General features: G+C 39.9%; 3 protein-coding genes across 5 annotated transcripts in view; 2 read left to right on the top strand and 1 right to left on the bottom strand.

Moving 5' to 3' along the window:
* Nucleotides 1–1,626: 1,626 nt before the first annotated feature.
* LOC106867981 (uncharacterized) lies at nucleotides 1,627–6,790 on the bottom strand. Its single transcript, XM_052968504.2, has 2 exons — nucleotides 6,122–6,790; nucleotides 1,627–3,344 (listed from the first exon to the last, which is right to left on the bottom strand). The coding sequence occupies exon 2, from the start codon at nucleotides 2,941–2,943 to the stop codon at nucleotides 1,837–1,839; it is 1,107 nt and encodes a 368-aa protein (XP_052824464.2). The 5' UTR covers nucleotides 2,944–3,344; nucleotides 6,122–6,790; the 3' UTR covers nucleotides 1,627–1,836.
* Nucleotides 6,718–8,016, top strand: LOC106867986 (SAC3 domain-containing protein 1). Its single transcript, XM_014913070.3, has one exon. The coding sequence runs from the start codon at nucleotides 6,841–6,843 to the stop codon at nucleotides 7,897–7,899; it is 1,059 nt and encodes a 352-aa protein (XP_014768556.1). The 5' UTR covers nucleotides 6,718–6,840; the 3' UTR covers nucleotides 7,900–8,016.
* Nucleotides 8,017–14,755: 6,739 nt separating this feature from the next.
* The window catches only part of LOC106867987 (uncharacterized), a 28,194-nt gene continuing 21,362 nt past the window's right edge, over nucleotides 14,756–21,587 (top strand). The window contains exons 1-2 of one of the 3 annotated variants that reach the window (XM_014913072.3): nucleotides 14,756–15,595; nucleotides 18,762–18,973. In XM_014913072.3, coding sequence (XP_014768558.1) covers nucleotides 15,586–15,595; nucleotides 18,762–18,973 — 222 coding nt within the window. In that variant the 5' untranslated portion in view covers nucleotides 14,756–15,585. Of the gene's footprint in view, nucleotides 15,596–17,213; nucleotides 17,339–18,761; nucleotides 18,974–21,587 lie in introns of those variants that run through there. The other 2 variants (XM_089353382.1, XM_014913071.3) reach the window with 2 other exon arrangements.

Here is a 21,587-nt window from a genome sequence, read left to right as displayed (position 1 = left end):
GTGGGACTGAACTTGAACCCACAAGCTTCTTAACCACACAGTCATACCCGAACCTATAACATTTATCTATTTTTTTTTTTAGGAAATGCTACACACAAATAAGTACCAGTCAGTCATTTAGAAATAATTTTGTTTCAATGCAAATATAATCCAAGATTTCAATTCTTGGAATGTATATCTTGGAGTTTTGGTGACAGAAATCTTATTTTATCAGAACTACCGTATATAGATAAACCCATCCATCCAGCCATTTTCTCCACCCAGTATTCCTGAGAGGGCTGTAGGGGTACAGTTCTCAGGCATCGCCTCTATAGGGTCCTGGGTTAATTAGGAATATATTCAGATCATAGATAGAGGGGTCCATTCAAAAAATATATTGCAGTCTCCACCCAACGCTAGTACAACCAGCAATAAGCCTGCATCTTGTTCTGAGAGATGTGGGGTGGGAGCACAAAGAACGCGTGTCCTGGGACCCCATAGCAAGTCCTGGAGAGAACAACAGTTAGTGGTCAGGAATTGGATTGTCACAACACTTCTGGGCAAAGAGCAGGAACTAGTGGGGAAAACCAAACACTACTGGCTAGATATAGTCAGTGTCTCCTCTACAAGGTTCTGAGGAACAACATAAAATTCTATTGTAGTAAAGATTGTTTGCCAACATAACACGGCAGTCCTGGTTTAGCTGAACAATTATTGTGCTGATGAGGGGAAATAACCCAGAAATCGCAATACACAGATATTGTTTTGAGCTGAGTGGGGGTACTAGATTCCCTTGTTTGAAAATATAAGGACACAGATCATGTTGTATAGCCAGCTGGAGACGATGTCTCCTGGGGCTAAATTACAGCAACATTCGTCCTAAACCAGGACTGCCATGTTATGCTGGCAAACAATCTTTACTACAAAGTACTGTTGCTGAATATCTCTCGTTGTGAGATTTAAAAATAGTAATTTTCTAATAAAATTCTATGCCATATAAAATCAGGGAATGATCTAAAACATTTTTTATATTTTTAATTATACTTTATCTTTACTCGTTATTTCTAGAAACTTAACATTCCATTAAAAAGACAGGTGCAGGCATGACTGTGTGTAGCTAAGGAGACTACTTTGCAACCATGTGGTTTTGGGTTCAGTTCCACAGCACAGCACCTTGGACACGTGTCTTCTACTATAGCCTTGGGCTGACTAATGCCTTGTGAACTAATTTGGTCAATGGGAACCATGTGGAAATTTGTTGTGTGTGGGTGTGTGCCTGTGTTTGTTCCTACCACTGCTCTATAACCAGTGTTGGTTGGTTTACATCCCATAACTTAGCCATTCAGCTAAGAGACTGACAGGATAAGCACCAGACTTCTTTTAAAATGTTAAGCACTGAGGTCAATCTATTCCACTAAAACCCTTCAAGGTGGTGCTCCAGCTTGGTCACAGTCCAATGACTGAAACAAGTAAAAGATAAAAGATATTAAATAGAGGCAGTTTAGAGCGATTATCCAATTTACATTTTTCTTCAGTCTAAAACAGTGGTTCCCAAAGTGGGCAGTATTGCACCCCCCGGAGAGGGGGGGTTCAAAGTGGGGCAATAAAGGGGTAGCAATTCATGTAAAAAAAAACAACAAAATAATGGGTTCTTTAGGTTAAGTTTTATTTGTGAAATATAGTTGCTTTGGATTTGCTTCAGAAAGAGGTCTATGTTTGTGAGGGTTAATTGGGGTGGGGGAGCTAGGAATGTGGCCTGGGTGTCAAGGGGCCAGCAGCCTGCAAAAGTTTGGGAACCACTGGTCTAAAATATATTGTGTTTTGATAAAAATTATCACAAACTTTACAGCAGTGTAGTTATTTTCCTGTGTGAACACGATAATGAGAAAATAAGTTTCTCTTCCGAGAAAACCCTTTCCCACAAACTTCACATTGAAATGCTTTCTCGGCAGAATGGATATGGCTATGACCTGATAAACTGCTGCTACTTGAAAATGATTTACCGCAGATCTCACAGTGGTAAGGTTTCTCACCAGTGTGGATACGTCTGTGATCTGTTAATGCACTATTTCGAGGAAATGCTTTCCCACAAAATTCACAGCTATATGGCCTGATTCCAGAGTGAACCCGTTTATGATCTGATAAGCCACTACTGCAAGAAAATCCTTTTCCACAGGTTGGACATTTGTATGGTTTTTCTCCGGTGTGAGCATGTTTGTGTATTTTTAACTGACTATTCCAAGCAAATGTCTGCCCGCACAGTTCACAATGGTATGGTTTTTCTCCTGTGTGAACACGCTTATGAACAGATAGTTTGGTGTTTCGTAAAAAAGCCTTCCCACAGATTTCACATTCGTATGGTTTTTCTCCAGTGTGTACACGTATGTGATAAATTAGTTCGTTATTTCGAGAAAACTTTCTATCACAAATCTGGCAAGCAAACAGTTTTTCTTTATGAATACGTTTATGACATGATAATGTGCTGCTAGACGATAATGTTTTCCCACAGACGTCACACTGAAATGGTTTTTCTCCTGTGTGAATGTAATTATGATTTGATAATGTACTCTTCTGAGAAAATGCTTTCCCACAAATTTCACATTGGTATGGTTTTTCCCCACTGTGAACACGTTTATGATCTGATAATTTATTATTACGTGAAAAAGCCTTCCCACAGATATCACACTCATATGGTTTCTCTCTTGTATGAACACGTATGTGATAAATTAATTCCCTTGTACGAGAAAATGATTTCCCACAAAATTCACAGTGGTGTATTTTTTCTTTGTGAATACGTTTATGATGTGATAAGTAACTGTTACAAGAAAACGCTTTCCCACAAATATCACATGGGTAAGGCTTTTCACCTGTGTGAATACGAACATGAATCGTTAAGTGGTCTTCATGGGAGAATATTTTCCCACAGACATCACATATGTAAGGTTTCTCCTCTGTCTCTAACATTTTCCAAACAATAGAGATTTCACAGACAATTCTGCTTTACAATCTTTTTTTTTTTAATAATCTTGCTATGAAAATAAAATTTTTTCTCAAACAAAAAAAACCTTCCAACAGATTTCAAAACTGAATCAGTTGATGCTGATTGTATAATATTCTTCAAAAGAAATGTCTCACTAGTCAGCTGTTCCCTCCTGTGAACTGGTGTGTGTCAATTTAAGATACACCTATAATGAAATGACTTTCCAACACAACTGGCAGTCATATTATAACTGTGTGTTGTACATGGGTTTGTCTCAGATCATATCGTTACTCTCAGACACCTTTAGTAAAAACTGGTCATTTCAGTAAACACTGCCAAATTATGACATCTTTTTGGCAGAATTCCACTGGTCAATACAAATGTTCTGAAATTAAAGAAAAAAATTATTAACAGATAACTTACAACAAGGTGTGTAGTTAGCAGTTAGTATGTGTGTGTTTATATGTATGTGCATATATCTAAGGAGATTTATTTTCAATGGCTTAATTATAGGAGGAAGGACAGCACCCACAACCCTTTTCGCAGGCCAAAAACTCAACTTACTGACCTCTGGTGAAAAAGATTTAGATAAAAAGTGATGTGTATAGTTCGTTACACAATATAAGTAATCACTGTGTTGTGTGACACACATTAAGTAATTACTTTATTACACACATTAAATGATCGCTGTGTTATATTACATTAATACAGTACTTGGAATCAGTATATTCTGTTAAACAATAGAAGTATTCATAGTGTTTTGTTACACACACCAAATGGTCATTGTGTGCACCAATCACTGCATTCCCTTTTCCTGCCCCCTCTCCCACTCTCCTTTTACACTCTTGTGAACTTCCTTGCTCACTCACCCTGTCCAATCTTCTGTACCACTCCACTTATATTCACCTCTTTGTACCATGAGGGTATGGCTTAGCAAATCTTCACTACCATCCTCTCTCTCTCTCTCTCTCCTCTAACTAGGGTAGACATGTATCTCCTCTACAGCAAGACACCTGTTTCTGTCCGTCTGTCATAGTTTAACCTCTCATCACCTGGCAAAGCCACTTCCTTCAAAAACCACTCCCCAACTCAGTTGAGGGGACTTTGTCTTATTCTGTAAAGTGGTTGGCACAAGGAAGAGCATCCAGCTATAGAAACCATGCCAAAGCCAACAGTAGAGCTTGGTGCAGTTCTCTGGTTTGTCAGATCCTGTCAAACCGTCCAACCCATGCCAGCATGGAAAACAGGTGTTAAGTGATGAGGATGAGGACACTAAGTGATAACTATGTTATGTTACACAATGTAAGTGATCGTTGTGATATATGATACACACTAAGTGATCAATATACTGTGTTCAACTGTGTAATTTATCAACATATTTATACTATATCAGTGTTTCCGATTCTGTGCTGGTGGAACATAAAAAGCACCATCCAAATGTGATCGATGCCAGGTCCGCCTGACTGGCTCCTATGCCGGTGGCATGTAAAAAGCACCAACCGAATGTGGCCGATACCAGTACCCCCTGAGTGGCCCTCGTGCCAGTGACACATAAAATACACTATCTGAATGTGGTCAACGCCAGGCCTGCCTGACTGGCTCCTATGCCGGTGGCATGTAAAAAGCACCAACCGAATGTGGCCGATGCCAGTTCCCACTGACTGGCCCCCGTGCCAGTGGCACGTAAAAAGCACTATCCAAACATGATCGATGCCAGGCCCACCTGACTGGCTCTTGTGCTGGTGGCACGTAAAAAGCACCCACTACACTCTCGGAGTGGATAGCATTAGGAAGGGCATCCAGCTGTAGAAACATTGCCAGATCAGATTGGAGCCTGGTGCAGATGCTGGCCCTCCAGATCTGTCAAACTGTCTAACCCATGCCAGCATGGAAAACGGACGTTAAACGATGATGATGATGATTTAAATTAATAAAAGTTATTAGTGTGTTACATGATACACAATACAAGTAATTAGCAAAAGCAGAAAAAGAGAAAAACAGATAGAATTGACTAAAAATTATAACAATATGAAAGAAAGAATACAAGGAGTCGATTTGTTTGACTAAAACCCTTCCAGGTGGTGCTCCAGCATGGCCGCAGTCCAATGATTGAAACAATTAAAAGATATTGTTTTAAAGACTCTAGATTAACATTCTTAAAAAAAAAATATGAATAACATAAATTTTTAGAAAAAAATAAGGAAAAAAACAAAACTTGACACTTACAGAAAAGCGGGACCCCCCCCCCCTTTCATTTTTATTCATTTATTTTTGGTGGAATTCTTAACCTACAATGTTTAAAACAAACATCGGAAGAAATTAAGGTTTTACGTACACTAAATGGTAAAATAATTTCTGATTCTCTTCTTTGGGAACACCGTAAAATGCATAATGTAATATATATATAGTAATGCACCTTGGGCAAGAATCTTCCCCTTCTACCACAATAACTTTGTGTAGACCTACTGAGTAGATAGAATACTGGGAGACGGAAACTGTACGGAAGCTCACATTTTCTCACCCAGCACATAAACAGTATGTCAAGTTGGGTTTTTTTTTTAATATCAGATACGTAACTTAGCTATTCGTTAAAAAAATAACAGATTGGAATAAATATTAGGGATCGATTGTCAAGGACCTTATTCGAGATGGTGCCCGGCAAGAAGACAGGTTATTATTTCGAAAAATATTGTGAAATAAGCAGCCTTATAAAGCTACCACTATCGATAAAGTCATTTTCCTGATATATATACACAAAGCATCGTTAAAACACACAAGATAACTATGAAATTATAAGTTTAAACTGACAACATTTACTGGAACCAGCGAGTGAGTCTCTACATGGTTGCTTGACCTGCTAGAAACAGCAGTTAAATCTCATCCGATCGTCATTATGATAAACACTCTATGCAAATAAAAAAAGGTTAATGATCACAGCTGGAACGATTTCGATTCTATGTCTATTGGATCACAACACAAATGGGACAAAACAGCAACAGCACGGATAACATTAGATAAAAGTGGCCTGAGAATATATATACACTACTTACATACAGTTAAAAGGAATGCTAAGACAGGAACACGTTCGATTCTTTGTCTGCTGGATCAGAGCCTACACGAGACTAAACAACAATTATATACATTAAACTAGAGTTAACTTACCTCAACATCATCACACCCTTTTGCAATTTACATGTCCTCAACACTCCTCTTTAACACTTTCTCATGCTACACCGTGTCCTCATAGGTGCGTCTATCATACACATATACATACATATATATATATATATATATATATACGCAGAGGGAGGGGTGTGTATATAAATATATGTATAAAGGATCTGTCTGCTTCCAAACTTCTTTAAAAGGCGTGTTATGGCTGACCGGAAGTGAAGACCAAACTGACCGATAAACGTTGTTGGCACTCCGTCGGTTGCGACGACGAGTGTTCCAGTTGATCCGATCAACGGGACAGCCTGCTCGTGAAATTAACGTTCAAGGGGCTGAGCATTCCACAGACACGTGGGATATTCAGCGTGACACAGTGACACAGTGTGACAAGGCTGACCCTTTGAATTACAGGCACAACAGAAACAGGAAGTAAGAGTGAGAGAAAGTTGTGGTGGAAGAGTACAGCAGGGTTCACCACCATCCCCTGTCTCGTGGAGCTTTAGGTGTTTTCGCTCAATAAACACTCACAACGCCCGGTCTGGGAATCGAAACCGCGATCCTATGATCGCGAGTCTGCTGCTCTGACCACTGGGCCATTATGCCTCTACACGCACGTATATATGTGTATATATATTCACTGTTCAGTTTCACCCCGGAAGTGACGTTGTTAGTGTTCAAATCGTAAACAGAAAACATCCTCTGGTGTCATAATGGGGAGTGAGGTGCGTGATTACATTGTTGGGACTTGTCTTACAAAGTGTCCCCACAAGGAAATAATATTCAGAGAGAAAGAAAGATTGTTACATCGATTTGAAACTAAGAGAGACAGTGATATTAATGGTGGAATATTACGCGCTGAACGTTCGAAGATGGTGAAAGAGTATTCAAGAGCCGCTGCAGGGAAAGCCGACCACAAACCTTGCCAACTCAGACCGGCACCAATTTTACAGAAGACCGTAGATTATTTACTGAGCAGCCTAATTGAAACTGAGCTGAAGTTTGGGTCTTGCTGGCTTGATATTTACGAATATGTGTTCGATCGTTTACGTGCTGTCCGTCAAGATATGATTATACAAAACATCATCGGATCTCCGGCCGTTGACATTTTGGAGAAAATGGTCCGATTCTTTGTTTACTCAGCTTATCGTCTGTGCGATGAGAAAGCAGGACAGAAGTTCGATCCTGTCATCAATAATACCCATTTACTGGAATGCTTCAAAAGATTGCTGTCCTTATACGAAGAAGGAACACTGGAATCTTGCCGTAATCGCGTCGAATTCGAAAGTCTGTATCAAATCATCAACCTCGGACATTCAGAAGCGTTGAACCATTATTATGAACTCGATTCAGAAATTAGGAATAAGGCACCTTTAAAAATTGCTTATCAAACGAGTATTGCTTATCACTTGAACAATTATATTCGTGTGTTTCGTCAGTTTCAGAGTTTTAGCGATGTGATATCTCGGTGTGCTCTGCATCAACATTTCCTTCCTGTCAGGAAACAAGCACTTGTTACCATGTCTGTGGCATACAGCAGTAAGCAATGTAGGTATCCTATCCATAAACTAACTCAAATATTAAACATCGACAACGATGACTTAACTAAATCTCTCTGTCGACTTCATTCTGTTGACATTCAAGACGATATGGTTATTTTCAAGAAGGGAAACTATAAATGTCCCGAACAGAAAACCCTACCAATGCGATGTACATCGTTAGATAAATTAGATGAGAATTTAATCTCCTCGATTTTGATAGGGGAATCTTGAATCTCTTACAGGAATTGAAGATAAATACTTTGTTTTCTAAATTATATTTTGAAGGAAAGTTTAACATTGTATATTAAAAAAAAAACATTTTTTAAGATAAAAATTTACTTTATTCAACATTGTTTCGTAAATTTGAATATTATGTACGTGTGTGTGTGTTTGCTGTGAACATTCTTTGTGCCTTTGTTGTTTTATGTTTTGTTATTTCTGTTTCTTCACAACATACAATGTATTTACCAGTTTGCATTACTGTTATCTTTATTCTTTCGCAACACAGCAGAACATCATTAGTTTCCTCAGACTCTACGTATTACTATGTGGAGGCGCAATGGCCCAGTGCTTTGGGCAGCGGACACGCGGTCATAGGATCGCGGTTTCGATTCCCAAACCGGGCGTTGTGGGTGTTTATTGAGCGAAAACACCTAAAGCTCCACGAGGCTCCGGCAGGGGATGGTGGCGAACCCTGCTGTACTCTTTCACCACAACTTTCTCTCACTCTTTCTTCCTGTTTCTGTTGTACCTGTAATTCAAAGGGTCAGCCTTGCCACACTGTATCACACTGAATATCCCCGAGAACTACGTTAAGGGTACACGTGTCTGTGAAGTGCTCAGCCACTTGCACGTTAATTTCACGAGCAGGCTGTTCCGTTGATCGGATCAACTGGAACCCTCGACGTCGTTTTCGAAGACGTGCCAACAACAACGTATTACTATATCAATATGCATACACATATCCATACACATTTATTCTCAGCTTGAAATGAAACCCACAGGGATCGTTCCAGCTGCTGGCAGGGACCAGTTTTATTGTTATCTGGCATTTGGTCAGGTTCTGCTCACTTCAACTTCCCAAACTACCAAACTTCTTACTCTTAGAGTTCTCTCCCCTGCTCTCATCACAAATGACTTTTCCACATCGCATTCTTTCAACATAATGTTTTCCTGTTGGTATAAATAGTATGTGAATTAACTTAGCCACAAACTATATACATAATCCTTGTCCACCAATATTATCCAAATGATATCGGTATTATGTTTACAATTCACCCAAGACTTGGCCCCTGTGCAATGCATCCCCTTACAAAAGTCAAGATCACATCACAACATTGCGACACAATTTCTTCACTGCAAATGGTCCTGCACTTTTCAATGTTATCCCGAAAGAAATTAAAGTAGAAAAAGAAAACCCCACAACTTCCAAACGGTACCTGGACAACTTCCTCCAGGAAATACCGGATAAATCACCTACACCTGGATACGTCTCAACCAACAACAGCTCTGTTTAAGTGGTCTATGGTGTCCCGAAATAATTAACTAATTGACTTTTTCCAGGTGGTGCTATTGAGTTTGTCATGGCCTGGGCTGATAATGGCCGAAACCTATCTAAGTTATCTATACCGAATGAATATAGAACAAACAATAAGTGAATTAACTGAGCCACATACTATTGTAGTGGTGGCAAAATTGTTAAGATATGTATGTATATTTTTAAACTTTCAAGCGCCATAACTCACACACACCACACTGCTGGCATGCATTGGACGGTTTGACAGTAGCTGACAAAGACAGGAGCCACACCAGGTTCCATTGTCAGTTTTGGCATGGTCTCTACAGCTGGATGCTCTACCTAACGCCAACCACTTTACAGAGTGTACTGGGTGCTTTTTATGTGCCACCAACACAGGAGCCAGTCAGGTGGGCCTGGCATCGATCACGCTCAGATAGTGCTTTTTACATATCACTGGCATGGGAGCCAGTCAGGGGTTACTGGCATCAGCCACGTTCAGATAGTGCTATTTGCGTGCCACCAGCACAAGAGCCTGTCAGTGGGTACTGGCTTCGGCGACGTTTGGATAGTGCTTTTTATGTGCCACTGGCATGGGGGCCAGTCAAGGGGTACTGGCATCAACCATGTACATATGGTGCTTTTTATGTGCCACCACCACAGGAGCTAGTCAAGTGGACCTGGCATCGACCACTTTCAGATGATACCTTTTACATGCCACCAGCATGGGAGCCAATCAGGGGACACTGGCCACATCTACGATATTGGTTTTACTTGACTCAACAGATCTTCTCAAGCATATCATATCTCACGACACATCAGAGCTACTCTTAACTGGGCTGGACGTACGTGACTACGATCTCACTTTGGTTGCCAAGTCTTATTGTTGGTCTTAAATTTCATTGCATCCACTTCTACATGCAACTCTTATTGTTGGTCTTGAACCGCATCATATTCACATATTATTGTAAAATGAGATCACAGTAACATCATCATCATCATCATCATTGTTTAACGTCCGCTTTCCATGCTAGCATGGGTTGAACGATTTGACTGAGGACTGGTGAACCAGATGGCTACACCAGGCTCCAATCTGATCTGGCAGAGTTTCTACAGCTGGATGCCCTTCCTAACGCCAACCACTCTGAGAGTGTAGTGGGTGCTTTTACATGCCACCGGCACGAAGGCCAGTCAGGCGGTACTGGCAATGGTCATGCTCAAAATGGTGTATTTTACGTGCCACTTGCACAGAAGCCAGTCCAGCGGCACTGGCAATGATCTCGCTCAAATGTCTTTACACGTGCCAGGAAGGCGACGCTGGGCACAGGTGCCATCACGATTTCGCTTTCGCTTGCCCCCAACAGGTCTTCACAAGCCGAGTTTAGTGTCCAATGAAGGAGATGACGTTGGCATGGGTGCCAGTCATCGAATTTAGTTCAATTTTGATTTCACAGGTCTTCACAAACGGAGTTTAGTGTCCATGATGGAAGGTACGCATAAGTGGGCTGGCTACACCCCTGGCAGAGGCCTTGCTCGGAAATTTGAAAGGTAAAGTTGCAATCAATGTGATTTAGTTATAATATTGTCTTCTTTGTTTTAGCCAAGAGAGAGTACAATTACTGGTATTAAAAAGTTTGGGCTTTGTAAAACCAGATATAAAAAAAGGTGAGTGGGAGAGGCATGAAGAACAAAATTATGCAAATTTCTGAAATGAAACTTCCCAATGGAATGGAGGGAACCAATCAATAGTCAGTCAAGGAATTCCACTGATCAAAGCCCATGCTAATATTCAAGAGTAAGTGCTCAGTTCCAGCCATGTTCTCTGGGTAACAGGCACATGTTGAGAGGAAGGACATTTTTATCTCCTTCACCTACTTTTGAGAAAGTTCACTAGAGGATATTGTATCTCTCTTACACTCCCTCCAACCCTCTCTCTCTCTCTCCACTCTTTCAAGTTCCACTTAAGAGGAATGTAACTTGAAGAGGAAGGTAACTGCCTTCATTCCTCCAAACAAGTTCCACCATATAATCACTTTTGCCATGGCCACCAGATAAAGGTAAATTTCCTGCTCTATTGAATGAAAGGAAAGTGGTGAGGTGATGCACAAAATGGAATTGATCCATCCAACATGTCACAACAGTCTTTGACATAATTCCACAAATCAGAAATGCTTGGATACTGGAATAAGTACATACATAAGAGTTTTGTCATCATGTCTGCATCTGAAACAGGCCTGAAAGATAGCACTGCTGTGTCTTTACAATCTATTCCAAACCGGCAATACCATAGATTTCTGGAAGTTGCCCATGGCACACAGGCTGAAAGTTTTCCACAATAGGATGTTCAGTTGATCTTTAGTGATGCTTAGATTCTCCCCAGGTGAAATGCTTAGCAGTATTTCATCTGTTTTTACGTTCTGAGTTCAAATTCCGCCAAGGTCGACTTTACCTTTCATCCTTTCGGGTTCGATAAATTAAGTACCAGTTGCGTACTGGGGTCGATCTAATCGAATCCACCCCCCAAAAAAAAAAGATTTTAGGCTTTGTGCCTAGAGTAGAAAAGAATATTGTTGCTCATACCTGTCATTAACTCTCTAGAGAAAGCAAGGGTTGCTGTGCCACTGGTTGCATTGCCCAACTAGTAGAAAACTGAATGTCTTTGCTTGACTTGGGATGCAACTCAACCAGACAAATAAGGTGCAACAAATGACAATTATGCTCTCTCACCCAGGAATTTCTGCTTTTGTTGCAGCCTTAGTGTATGCTTCTGTGGAGGCGCAATGGCCCAGTGGTTAGGGCAGCGGACTCGCAGTCATAGGATCACGGTTTCGATTCCCAGACCGGGTGTTGTGAGTGTTTATTGAACGAAAACACCTAAAGCTCCATGAGCCTCCAGCAGGGGATGGTGGTGAACCCTGCTGTACTCTTCCACCACAACTTTCTCTCGCTCTTACTTTCTGTTTTTGTTGTGCCTGTAATTGGGGTCGATTCTAGAAGCAGCAGAAAATCGGTCACACTGGTACAAAGCCACATTCACAAGAACATGAAATAACCAAAGAAGAAGAACATTCAGGGATGACAGCAGGTTTTCTGAGATGTAGACAGACACAAAAGGGACCCCACCTCTTTTTCTGAAAACAAAACAACCTCGATCCCAGATACAAATTGGAAGTGACTCATTTCCAACAAGTTGTGAAAACTAATACTAAATAGTAACAAGGTAGAGTTATCGTTGGAAATAACAGTTAATATAACCAACTTACTCCCTTCCCTGAAATTGCTGGCTTTGTGCCATAATTTGAAACCAATATTATTAGCATTTGTGTCAGCAATATAATTTGCCATGGTGTTGGTGGAGGCATTGTTGATACTATCATTGTTGGTGTTTCTATTGAAGGCTCTGAAATTGTTATCATTCCATTTCCTCTTCAACATATCTGGTGCGGTGTTGATGGAGTTACTTAATGACAGAATTGGTGAGTATAACTGCCATCATCATGGGTTGTTGCTATTGTTTGAGAAACACAATCACACACTTTCCTCATGAGACACTGATTTTCAGTTAACATTTTCATTTTTTAAGTGTGATAGTCTGTCACTAGCATAACCTGGGGCAGCCCTTCTGTTTACCACCCCCAGACCCAACAAAAGGCACATATTGCCTACAGCAGACCCAAAAGTACTGCTCAGGGTGAACCACCCCTACTTCCCCCAACTAGCTACACTAGTGTGGTCAGTCTAGACTGTTCACAATGTTATGTGGATTGCATGTGTAGACAATGACTACACTAAAGTTTGATTGAGTTTTCAACTATCTTATTAACCTGCATTGTTGTATGTACAGTTAATGGAACAGCATTCAATGAGCACGACTGTTAGGAATCATCATCATCATCGTTTAACGTCCGCTTTCCATGCTAGCATGGGTTGGACGATTTGACTGAGGACTGGTGAAACTGGATGGCAACACCAGGCTCCAGTCTAATTTGGCAGAGTTTCTACAGCTGGATGCCCTTTCTAACGCCAACCACTCAGAGAGTGTAGTGGGTGCTTTTACGTGTCACCCGCACGAAAACGGCCACGCTCGAAATGGTGTCTTTTATGTGCCACCCGCACAAGCCAATCCAGGGGCACTGGCAACGATCTCGCTCGAAAATCCTACGGGAGCCAGTCAGGCGGTACTGGCAACGGCCATGCTCAAAATGGTGCATCTCATGTGCCACCCGCACAAGAGCCAGTCCAGGGGCACTGGCAACGATCTTACTTGGCTTGCCGGGTCTTCTCACGCACAGCACATTTCCAAAGGTCTCGGTCAGTAGTCATCGCCTGGGTGAGGCCCAATGTACGAAGGTCTTGCCTCACCACCTCAGCCCAGGTCTTCCTGGGCCTACCTCTTCCACGGGTTCCCTCAACTGTTAGGGTGTGGCACTTTTTCACGCAGCTATCCTCATCCATTCTCACCACATGTCCATACCAGCGCAATCGTCTCTCTTGCACACCACAACTGATGCTTCTAATGTTCAGCTTTTCTCTCAAGATACTTACACTCTGACGGGTATTCACATTGACATTACACATCCAACGGAGCATACTGGCTTCATTCCTTGCGAGCTTACGTATGTCCTCAGCAGTTACAGCCCATGTTTCACTGCCATGTAGCATGGCTGTTCGTACGCATGCGTCATACAGTCTGCATCTTCAATATATAACTTACTGGATAATATTATGAAAGTATTGCAAGGAATATAAAGTGCTGCATATAATTAATGTGCATTGCTTGACATTACAAGTTAAGATTGGTATTTTTTGTTAAGTATGACATAATCTTGTTAAACAAGGAAAGGGTAAGAGAGAACAGCTCCCTGAGACAACTAATGGCTTGTAACTCTCTAGCCTGTGGTCCTGTTTTAAATAGGTGAAAGACTACCATATAGGGTCAGGGATAGCACTACCTAAAGTTGAATTCACTTGCCTATTTATTACTGTCAGCCCAAAAGTTCTAGAATCTTCATCCAAACTGTTTGGTGGGAAAACTTGCATGCTTCTTTTGAGGTTTGCCACCTTAGCTATAATAAATCAGTTAATACTGATTTGTCAAGTCATATTATTATACAAGCATTAATACTTTTATGGCAACATTTTTCCTTTTATGGAGATACATTAGTCAATGATTGCAGATTGGGTAAGTCTGACAGCTATAGTTCAAATTTTCACTGGGGTCTTACGACACTTTTGCTTGACTAATTTCCTCTTGAAGCAGAGCTAGAGAAAAATGAATATTTGTTTAAATGAGTAATTTCAAAAATTGTAAAATGAAGATGCTGTTCCAATAGGATCCAGAAGAATTAGTTGACCAGTATACCATGCCGCTTGTTAGTTCTGCCACAATACAAAGTGCATTTGACAGAAAAATAAATGCACTCAATGAGCAGTATTGATAACAAGTATATAAATTCCATGGAGTAATAAATATTTTTCAGTAATATGATTGAGAAGACCCGTCAAGCCAACCAGTTGTGACTGATGCTGGTGTCACATAATTGGCACCCGTACCGGTAGCGTGTTAAAAGCACTTTTTGAGTGTTGGGCCTCAAGTTAAGATCGGTATTCTCTCCACTGTAACAGAGCTTCATCCATCTCCCTGTTGGAACCAGTCCATGTTGGAAAGGAGAGGACGTTGCCTACCAAAGAGGAACAAGCATGTATTCAAGAAAGAAAACAGAGGAGCGTAACGAACCCCAATTTCAGCAGCATGTACTCAGGAAAAAAAAAAATTTTTAGTGCAGTAAACCCCATATTTAAAGAAACTTCGTATGTCGGATCCGGAGTGATTTTTCAAGAGTTTTTTTTGTTTGTTTTTTAAGTGTCGTATATGCCTTCAAATACGATAATTTGAACCTGCAACAATGAAAGATCAAAATCCAGTCGTTCGTCTCGATTCACCTGACACATACGTTACTACGTGTGAAAAGAATTAAATTGTGAATGTTCTGAGTCCCACACGACCTACGTATCCTCTCCAACTCCACCAAATCTATATCCCATCTTATATTTATTTCTCTAGTGTCCACGTTTTAGAAAGCAATGCGCGTATGTTGAGTAGAGAAAGAAGTGGTACAAGTGTCAGATAAGCTAAAGACGTCACTAATTTTAACCTAACATAATTCTACGTCTAAATACTGTGACGATTTTCTTGTCCCTTCATCCTTTCATGACCCTTAGATTAAATATTAGTAATTTGAGATCTCTTTGTAAAAATAAATTAACCTTGTGTGGTATGATACCTCCATAAATCAAACAACAACGAAATGTATTCATTTAAAGGTCTTTTGTCACATTGGTCTACAATCTCCTGCTGCACATAATTATAACTCAATTAGAATCGGCATCCGTCTTTCAACATGGCTGGAGGTAAAATTATCAACTTTCTCTAATTTTCCACATTTTCCCAGCTTATAAACCACCCAAATGGCTCTTTATTTCTCACACTTATTTACCCTACTAATATCTCCAAATCTCCACGTTGTTATGTTTCGATTGAATTTCGTATTTGCCCAAAAGTCAGCTTTTTTTCATTCACCTTTCTCAAATGTTTTTATTCATAGCTTAAAATATTTATTTCTCATCCAACTATTTTTTATTTATAATTAGCTTTAATTATTTAATTTATAATGGTGTGGAAGGTTTATCTTCATTATACTTTAGAAACCGTAAATAACATTCTAAAAATATACATTATTATTCTTAATTTTAATTATACTGCAAGATTTCGTTATATTTGTCTCCTTCTACGTTCATATTTCTCATAAAGTCGCCTCTGCTTCGTTCATCCTTCTGGGTTTAATAAATATTTACTGAAGTCGATTGAATTAATTGTTCCCTAATCTCACATTTATTGCCTTCTGTCTGTGTTAGAAACGATTTTTTACTAAAAACAACTCCAAGCATAAGTAAGAAAGGAAAATAACAATAACATTAAAATGTCAACAACAAACAGCCAGAGATATTTTAGCTTCATAAAGACGAGAGCCTCCCTACTGCTATATATATATATATATATATATATACTTTATTTAAAAGCAGCAGAAATATAACAAAAGACTGTTACTCGGAGTTTCACGTTCTCGTTCATCGGACAGTTTTGTTAGAATATATATATATATTTCTTTGAGTGTTCCAACCCAAAGGTTGTGGCCTTGCTGGGGCATTACCATTTCATCACTTTTTTCAATGGCCATTTTCAAATAGTTGGCTTTTTTTTTAGTGAATAAGCCAGTTTGATATTGTTGCATTGATATAGGTTTATCTTGGATCTTGGACAGCAGAAGATCCAGGTGCTTCTTGAAAACATTTACCCCCAACTGCACGTAGATAGATAAATATAGTTCCGATTCGGCACAAGACAAATGTTATTATTTAACTCTAAATCAGTTCTGAATGAGCAAACCTATATTCAAAAGCACTCCAGTCGTAACCATCCCATTTTTATTTTTAGTCATTGTGTACCCCAGAACTACATTAAAGAATATGATGTGGGTTTTTTTAAAAGATATTAGTGTGTGATTTGACGACGAATTCGCTGCTATTTCTAACAGGTCGGTGACCGATCCTTCCCATTATGGCTTTTTGAGCAGTAAATACAAACAGAAACCAGAATAACAGAATAAAATACAAACACGAACATCATTAGATATTCTTAAGGAATAAAGAATAATACTTGTATATTAAATAATCTGTTTCATACAAACATCCGAGGTTAGATTAAACAAAAATAACCATGTTAAATATACATTATATAAATTACATATATTTATACTTAAATAATAATACTGTAAGCATGATTGACTCTACGTGTTTGGATTCTTGTTTGTTTAGAAAATATAACAATATTCGTGTTTGTATTCTGTTATTCTGATTTCTGTTTGTATTTTCTTTTGAGTTGACTTACGGCGTTATTAGGCAGGCGGGTCGCCCGGTCGAGCGACCACTTTATTTAAAGGGTTTTCTCGTTTGACTTGAAGACAAATATTTTACAGAGGACAGAAAGAGAGAGAGAGAGAGAGAAAAAAACGATCTTCAATATAAATCGCTTTAATCTATCTATATTGGTAAATTTATCGACCCCCCCAGGTATGAAAACCAAAATTGATCCAGGTGAGATAAGCTTGAATTCAGAACATAAAGGGATGGAGTTTAATCTTGTAAAACTCGTGATTTCTATATCTCTTCTACTCCTTTCTCTTGTCAATTGTATTTTAACTGCATTCTGTCTGTTTTAAAGTATATAAAATTTATCCAGATTTTTTTTTCATATATTTAGATTTTTTACTTTATTTCAAAAAATGATTAATATTAACTCCTCAATTGATTTCATATATTCCCAGCTGTTTGTATATTACCCTTAATCACTCCGATGAATTTTAAATAATTTTGTTTTTTTTTTAATCTTTTTTTATTGCTATCTTAAATAAGCGAAATTAAAGTAAACTTTTAAAAAAATCAAGCAACAAACACCAAGATTTCATTATGGGTGTAAAAGTTTAAAAGCACAATGTGTTCTCAAACTTTTATTTTCCCACCTTTAAGGCCAGCAAAAACGATGTGCAAGAGATATGTACAGTATGAGTGATGAAGTTTGAACCGGGTTCTACTATGTTTACTGATGAGATCCAATAACACAGAAACATATCTTATGTTATCAATTTTCTCTTTGTCTTAGGATATAGCAATCCACTTTTCGATGTAACCCTCTTCAAGCCTCTTTCTATTCATTATCATTCTTGTCTAAACAGGTCTTATGCCTCCCCTCGTCTCTTGATGCTTTACCATCTGCTCTTTCTTCTCAGGGACGTGAAATGAATTAAATTATTATTAAAGTTAGTCGTCATTTAACCCCAGGTCAGGCCTGTTGCAACAAACTTTATACTTGAATGTATTCCAGCCATGACCATTTATCTTTGTTCCAAGTGTATGACTATATTGTGGAGGCGCAATGGCCCAGTGGTTAGGGCAGCAGACTCGCGGTCATAGGATTGCGGTTTCGATTCCCAGATCGGGCGTTGTGAGTGTTTATTGAACGAAAACACCTAAAAGCTCCACGAGGCTCCGGCAGGGGATGGTGGCGAACCCTGCTGTACTCTTTCACCACAACTTTCTTTCATTCTTACCTCCTGTGTCTGTTGTGCCTGTATTTCAAAGGGTCAGCCTTGTCACACTGTGTCACACTGAATATCCCCGAGAACTACGTTAAGGGTACACGTGTTTGTGGAGTGCTCAGCTCACATGCACGTTAATTTCTTGAGCAGGCTGTTCCGTTGATCGGATCAACTGGAACCCTCGACGTCGTAAGCGACGGAGTGCCAACAGCAACATGACTATATTATAGTGAATAGTCATCCTGTTTTACTTTTGTTAAGGTTTCATGTGAACGAGATTTGGCAAGCAACCACAAAGGGTTTCCTTTATTCATTTGACGTTTTAGCTTTTTTGTTTCTTGTTTTTTTCCCCCTATGTAAAATATTTCTGTAGGATGGATATTTCTAAAACTCAGTTGCTGTATTTGATTTTGTTTGTTCAGAAACTTCTCAGATGCCATATTGGCTCAACTTCTTTGTGAATGCTGGAATTCCTCCTGGAGAAGCTACGAACTATGCTGTAACTTTCACTGACAACCGCATACAGAAGGACATGCTGCTTGACTTGACAAAAGAATATCTCAAAGATATGGGGATCACATTGCTGGGTGATGTCATCTCCATCTTGCGTCATGCTAAATCAGTCCATGCTCAGGTTTGTAAAACCATTTTTTTCTTTCTTGTTGATCATACGACAAATATGACATAGCTAAAACGGAAACTCAAAACTAATCTTTCTTTTCAGTGCCAAAAGATATTTCAGTTTGGATTAATTGCAGATTCCTGCTCGTTCTCAGTTCTGTTACTATGTCTAGCTCAGTTCTGTTACTATGTCTAGCTCAGTTCTGTTACTATGTCTAGCTCAGTTCTGTTACTATGTCCAGCTCAGTTCTGTTACTATGTCTGGCTCAGTTCTGTTACTATGTCTAGCTCAGTTCTGTTATTATGTCCAGCTCAGTGCTGTTACTATGTCTGGCTCAGTGCTGTTACTATGTCTGGCTCAGTTCTGTTACTATGTCTAGCTCAGTTCTGTTATTATGTCCAGCTCAGTGCTGTTACTATGTCCAGCTCAGTGCTGTTACTATGTCTGGCTCAGTGCTGTTACTATGTCTGGCTCAGTGCTGTTACTATGTCTGGCTCAGTTCTGTTACTATGTCTAGCTCAGTTCTGTTATTATGTCCAGCTCAGTGCTGTTACTATGTCTGGCTCAGTTCTGTTACTATGTCTATCTCAGTTCTGTTATTATGTCCAGCTCAGTGCTGTTACTATGTCTAGCTCAGTTCTGTTATTATGTCCAGCTCAGTACTGTTACTATGTCTGGCTCAGTTCTGTTATTATGTCTAGCTCAGTTCTGTTATTATGTCTGGCTCAGTTCTGTTATTATGTCTAGCTCAGTTCTGTTATTATGTCCAGCTCAGTGCTGTTACTATGTCTGGCTCAGTGTTGTTACTATGTCTGGCTCAGTTCTGTTACTATGTCTGGCTCAGTTCTGTTACTATGTCTGGCTCAGTTCTGTTATTATGTCTAGCTCAGTTCTGTTATTATGTCTGGCTCAGTTCTGTTATTATGTCTAGCTCAGTTCTGTTACTATGTCTGGCTCAGTGCTGTTACTATGTCTAGCTCAGTTCTGTTACTATGTCTAGCTCAGTTCTGTTATTATGTCCAGCTCAGTGCTGTTACTATGTCTGGCTCAGTGCTGTTACTATGTCTGGCTCAGTTCTGTTATTATGTCCAGCTCAATGCTGTTACTATGTCTTGCTCAGTGCTGTTACTATGTCTGGCTCAGTGCTGTTACTATGTCCGGCTCAGTTCTGTTACTATGTCTGGCTCAGTGCTGTTACTATGTCTGGCTCAGTTCTGTTACTATATCTAGCTCAGTTCTGTTACTATGTCTAGCTCAGTGCTGTTACTATGTCCAGCTCAGTGCTGTTACTATGTCCAGCTCAGTGCTGTTACTATGTCCAGCTCAGTGCTGTTACTATGTCTTGCTCAGTGCTGTTACTATGTCTGGCTCAGTGCTGTTATTATGTCTGGCTCAGTGCTGTTACTATGTCCGGCTCAGTGCTGTTACTATGTCTTGATCAGTTCTGTTATTATGTCCAGCTCAGTGCTGTTACTATGTCTTGCTCAGTGCTGTTACTATGTCTGGCTCAGTGCTGTTACTATGTCTGGCTCAGTTCTGTTACTATGTCTAGCTCAGTGCTGTTACTATGTCCAGCTCAGTTCTGTTACTATGTCTAGCTCAGTTCTGTTACTATGTCTAGCTCAGTGCTGTTACTATGTCCAGCTCAGTGCTGTTACTATGTCTAGCTCAGTGCTGTTACTATGTCTGGCTCAGTTCTGTTATGTCCAGCTCAGTGCTGTTACTATGTCTGGCTCAGTTCTGTTGTGTCTAGCTCAGTGCTGTTACTATGTCTAGCTCAGTGCTGTTACTATGTCCAGCTCAGTGCTGTTACTATGTCTGGCTCAGTTCTGTTATGTCTAGCTCAGTGCTGTTACTATGTCCAGCTCAGTTCTGTTACTATGTCTAGCTCAGTGCTGTTACTATGTCCAGCTCAGTTCTGTTACTATGTCTAGCTCAGTTCTGTTACTATGTCTAGCTCAGTGCTGTTACTATGTCCAGCTCAGTGCTGTTACTATGTCTAGCTCAGTTCTGTTATGTCCAGCTCAGTGCTGTTACTATGTCTAGCTCAGTGCTGTTACTATGTCCAGCTCAGTGCTGTTACTATATCTAGCTCAGTTCTGTTACTATGTCTAGCTCAGTGCTGTTACTATGTCCAGCTCAGTGCTGTTACTATGTCCAGCTCAGTTCTGTTACTATGTCTAGCTCAGTTCTGTTACTATGTCTAGCTCAGTGCTGTTACTATGTCCAGCTCAGTGCTGTTATGTCTAGCTCAGTTCTATTACTATGTCTGGCTCAGTTCTGTTGTGTCTAGCTCAGTTCTATTACTATGTCTGGCTCAGTTCTGTTATGTCCAGCTCAGTGCTGTTACTATGTCTAGCTCAGTGCTGTTACTATGTCTGGCTCAGTTCTGTTGTGTCTAGCTCAGTTCTATTACTATGTCTGGCTCAGTTCTGTTGTGTCTAGCTCAGTTCTATTACTATGTCTGGCTCAGTTCTGTTATGTCCAGCTCAGTGCTGTTACTATGTCTAGCTCAGTGCTGTTACTATGTCTGGCTCAGTTCTGTTGTGTCTAGCTCAGTTCTGTTACTATGTCTAGCTCAGTGCTGTTACTATGTCTGGCTCAGTTCTGTTATGTCTAGCTCAGT

This window comes from Octopus bimaculoides, chromosome 6 (assembly GCF_046866305.1).
Source record: "Octopus bimaculoides isolate indiv1 chromosome 6, ASM4686630v1, whole genome shotgun sequence".
Lineage (NCBI taxonomy): Eukaryota > Metazoa > Mollusca > Cephalopoda > Octopoda > Octopodidae > Octopus > Octopus bimaculoides.
This window is presented reverse-complemented; position numbering and strand designations above follow the sequence as displayed.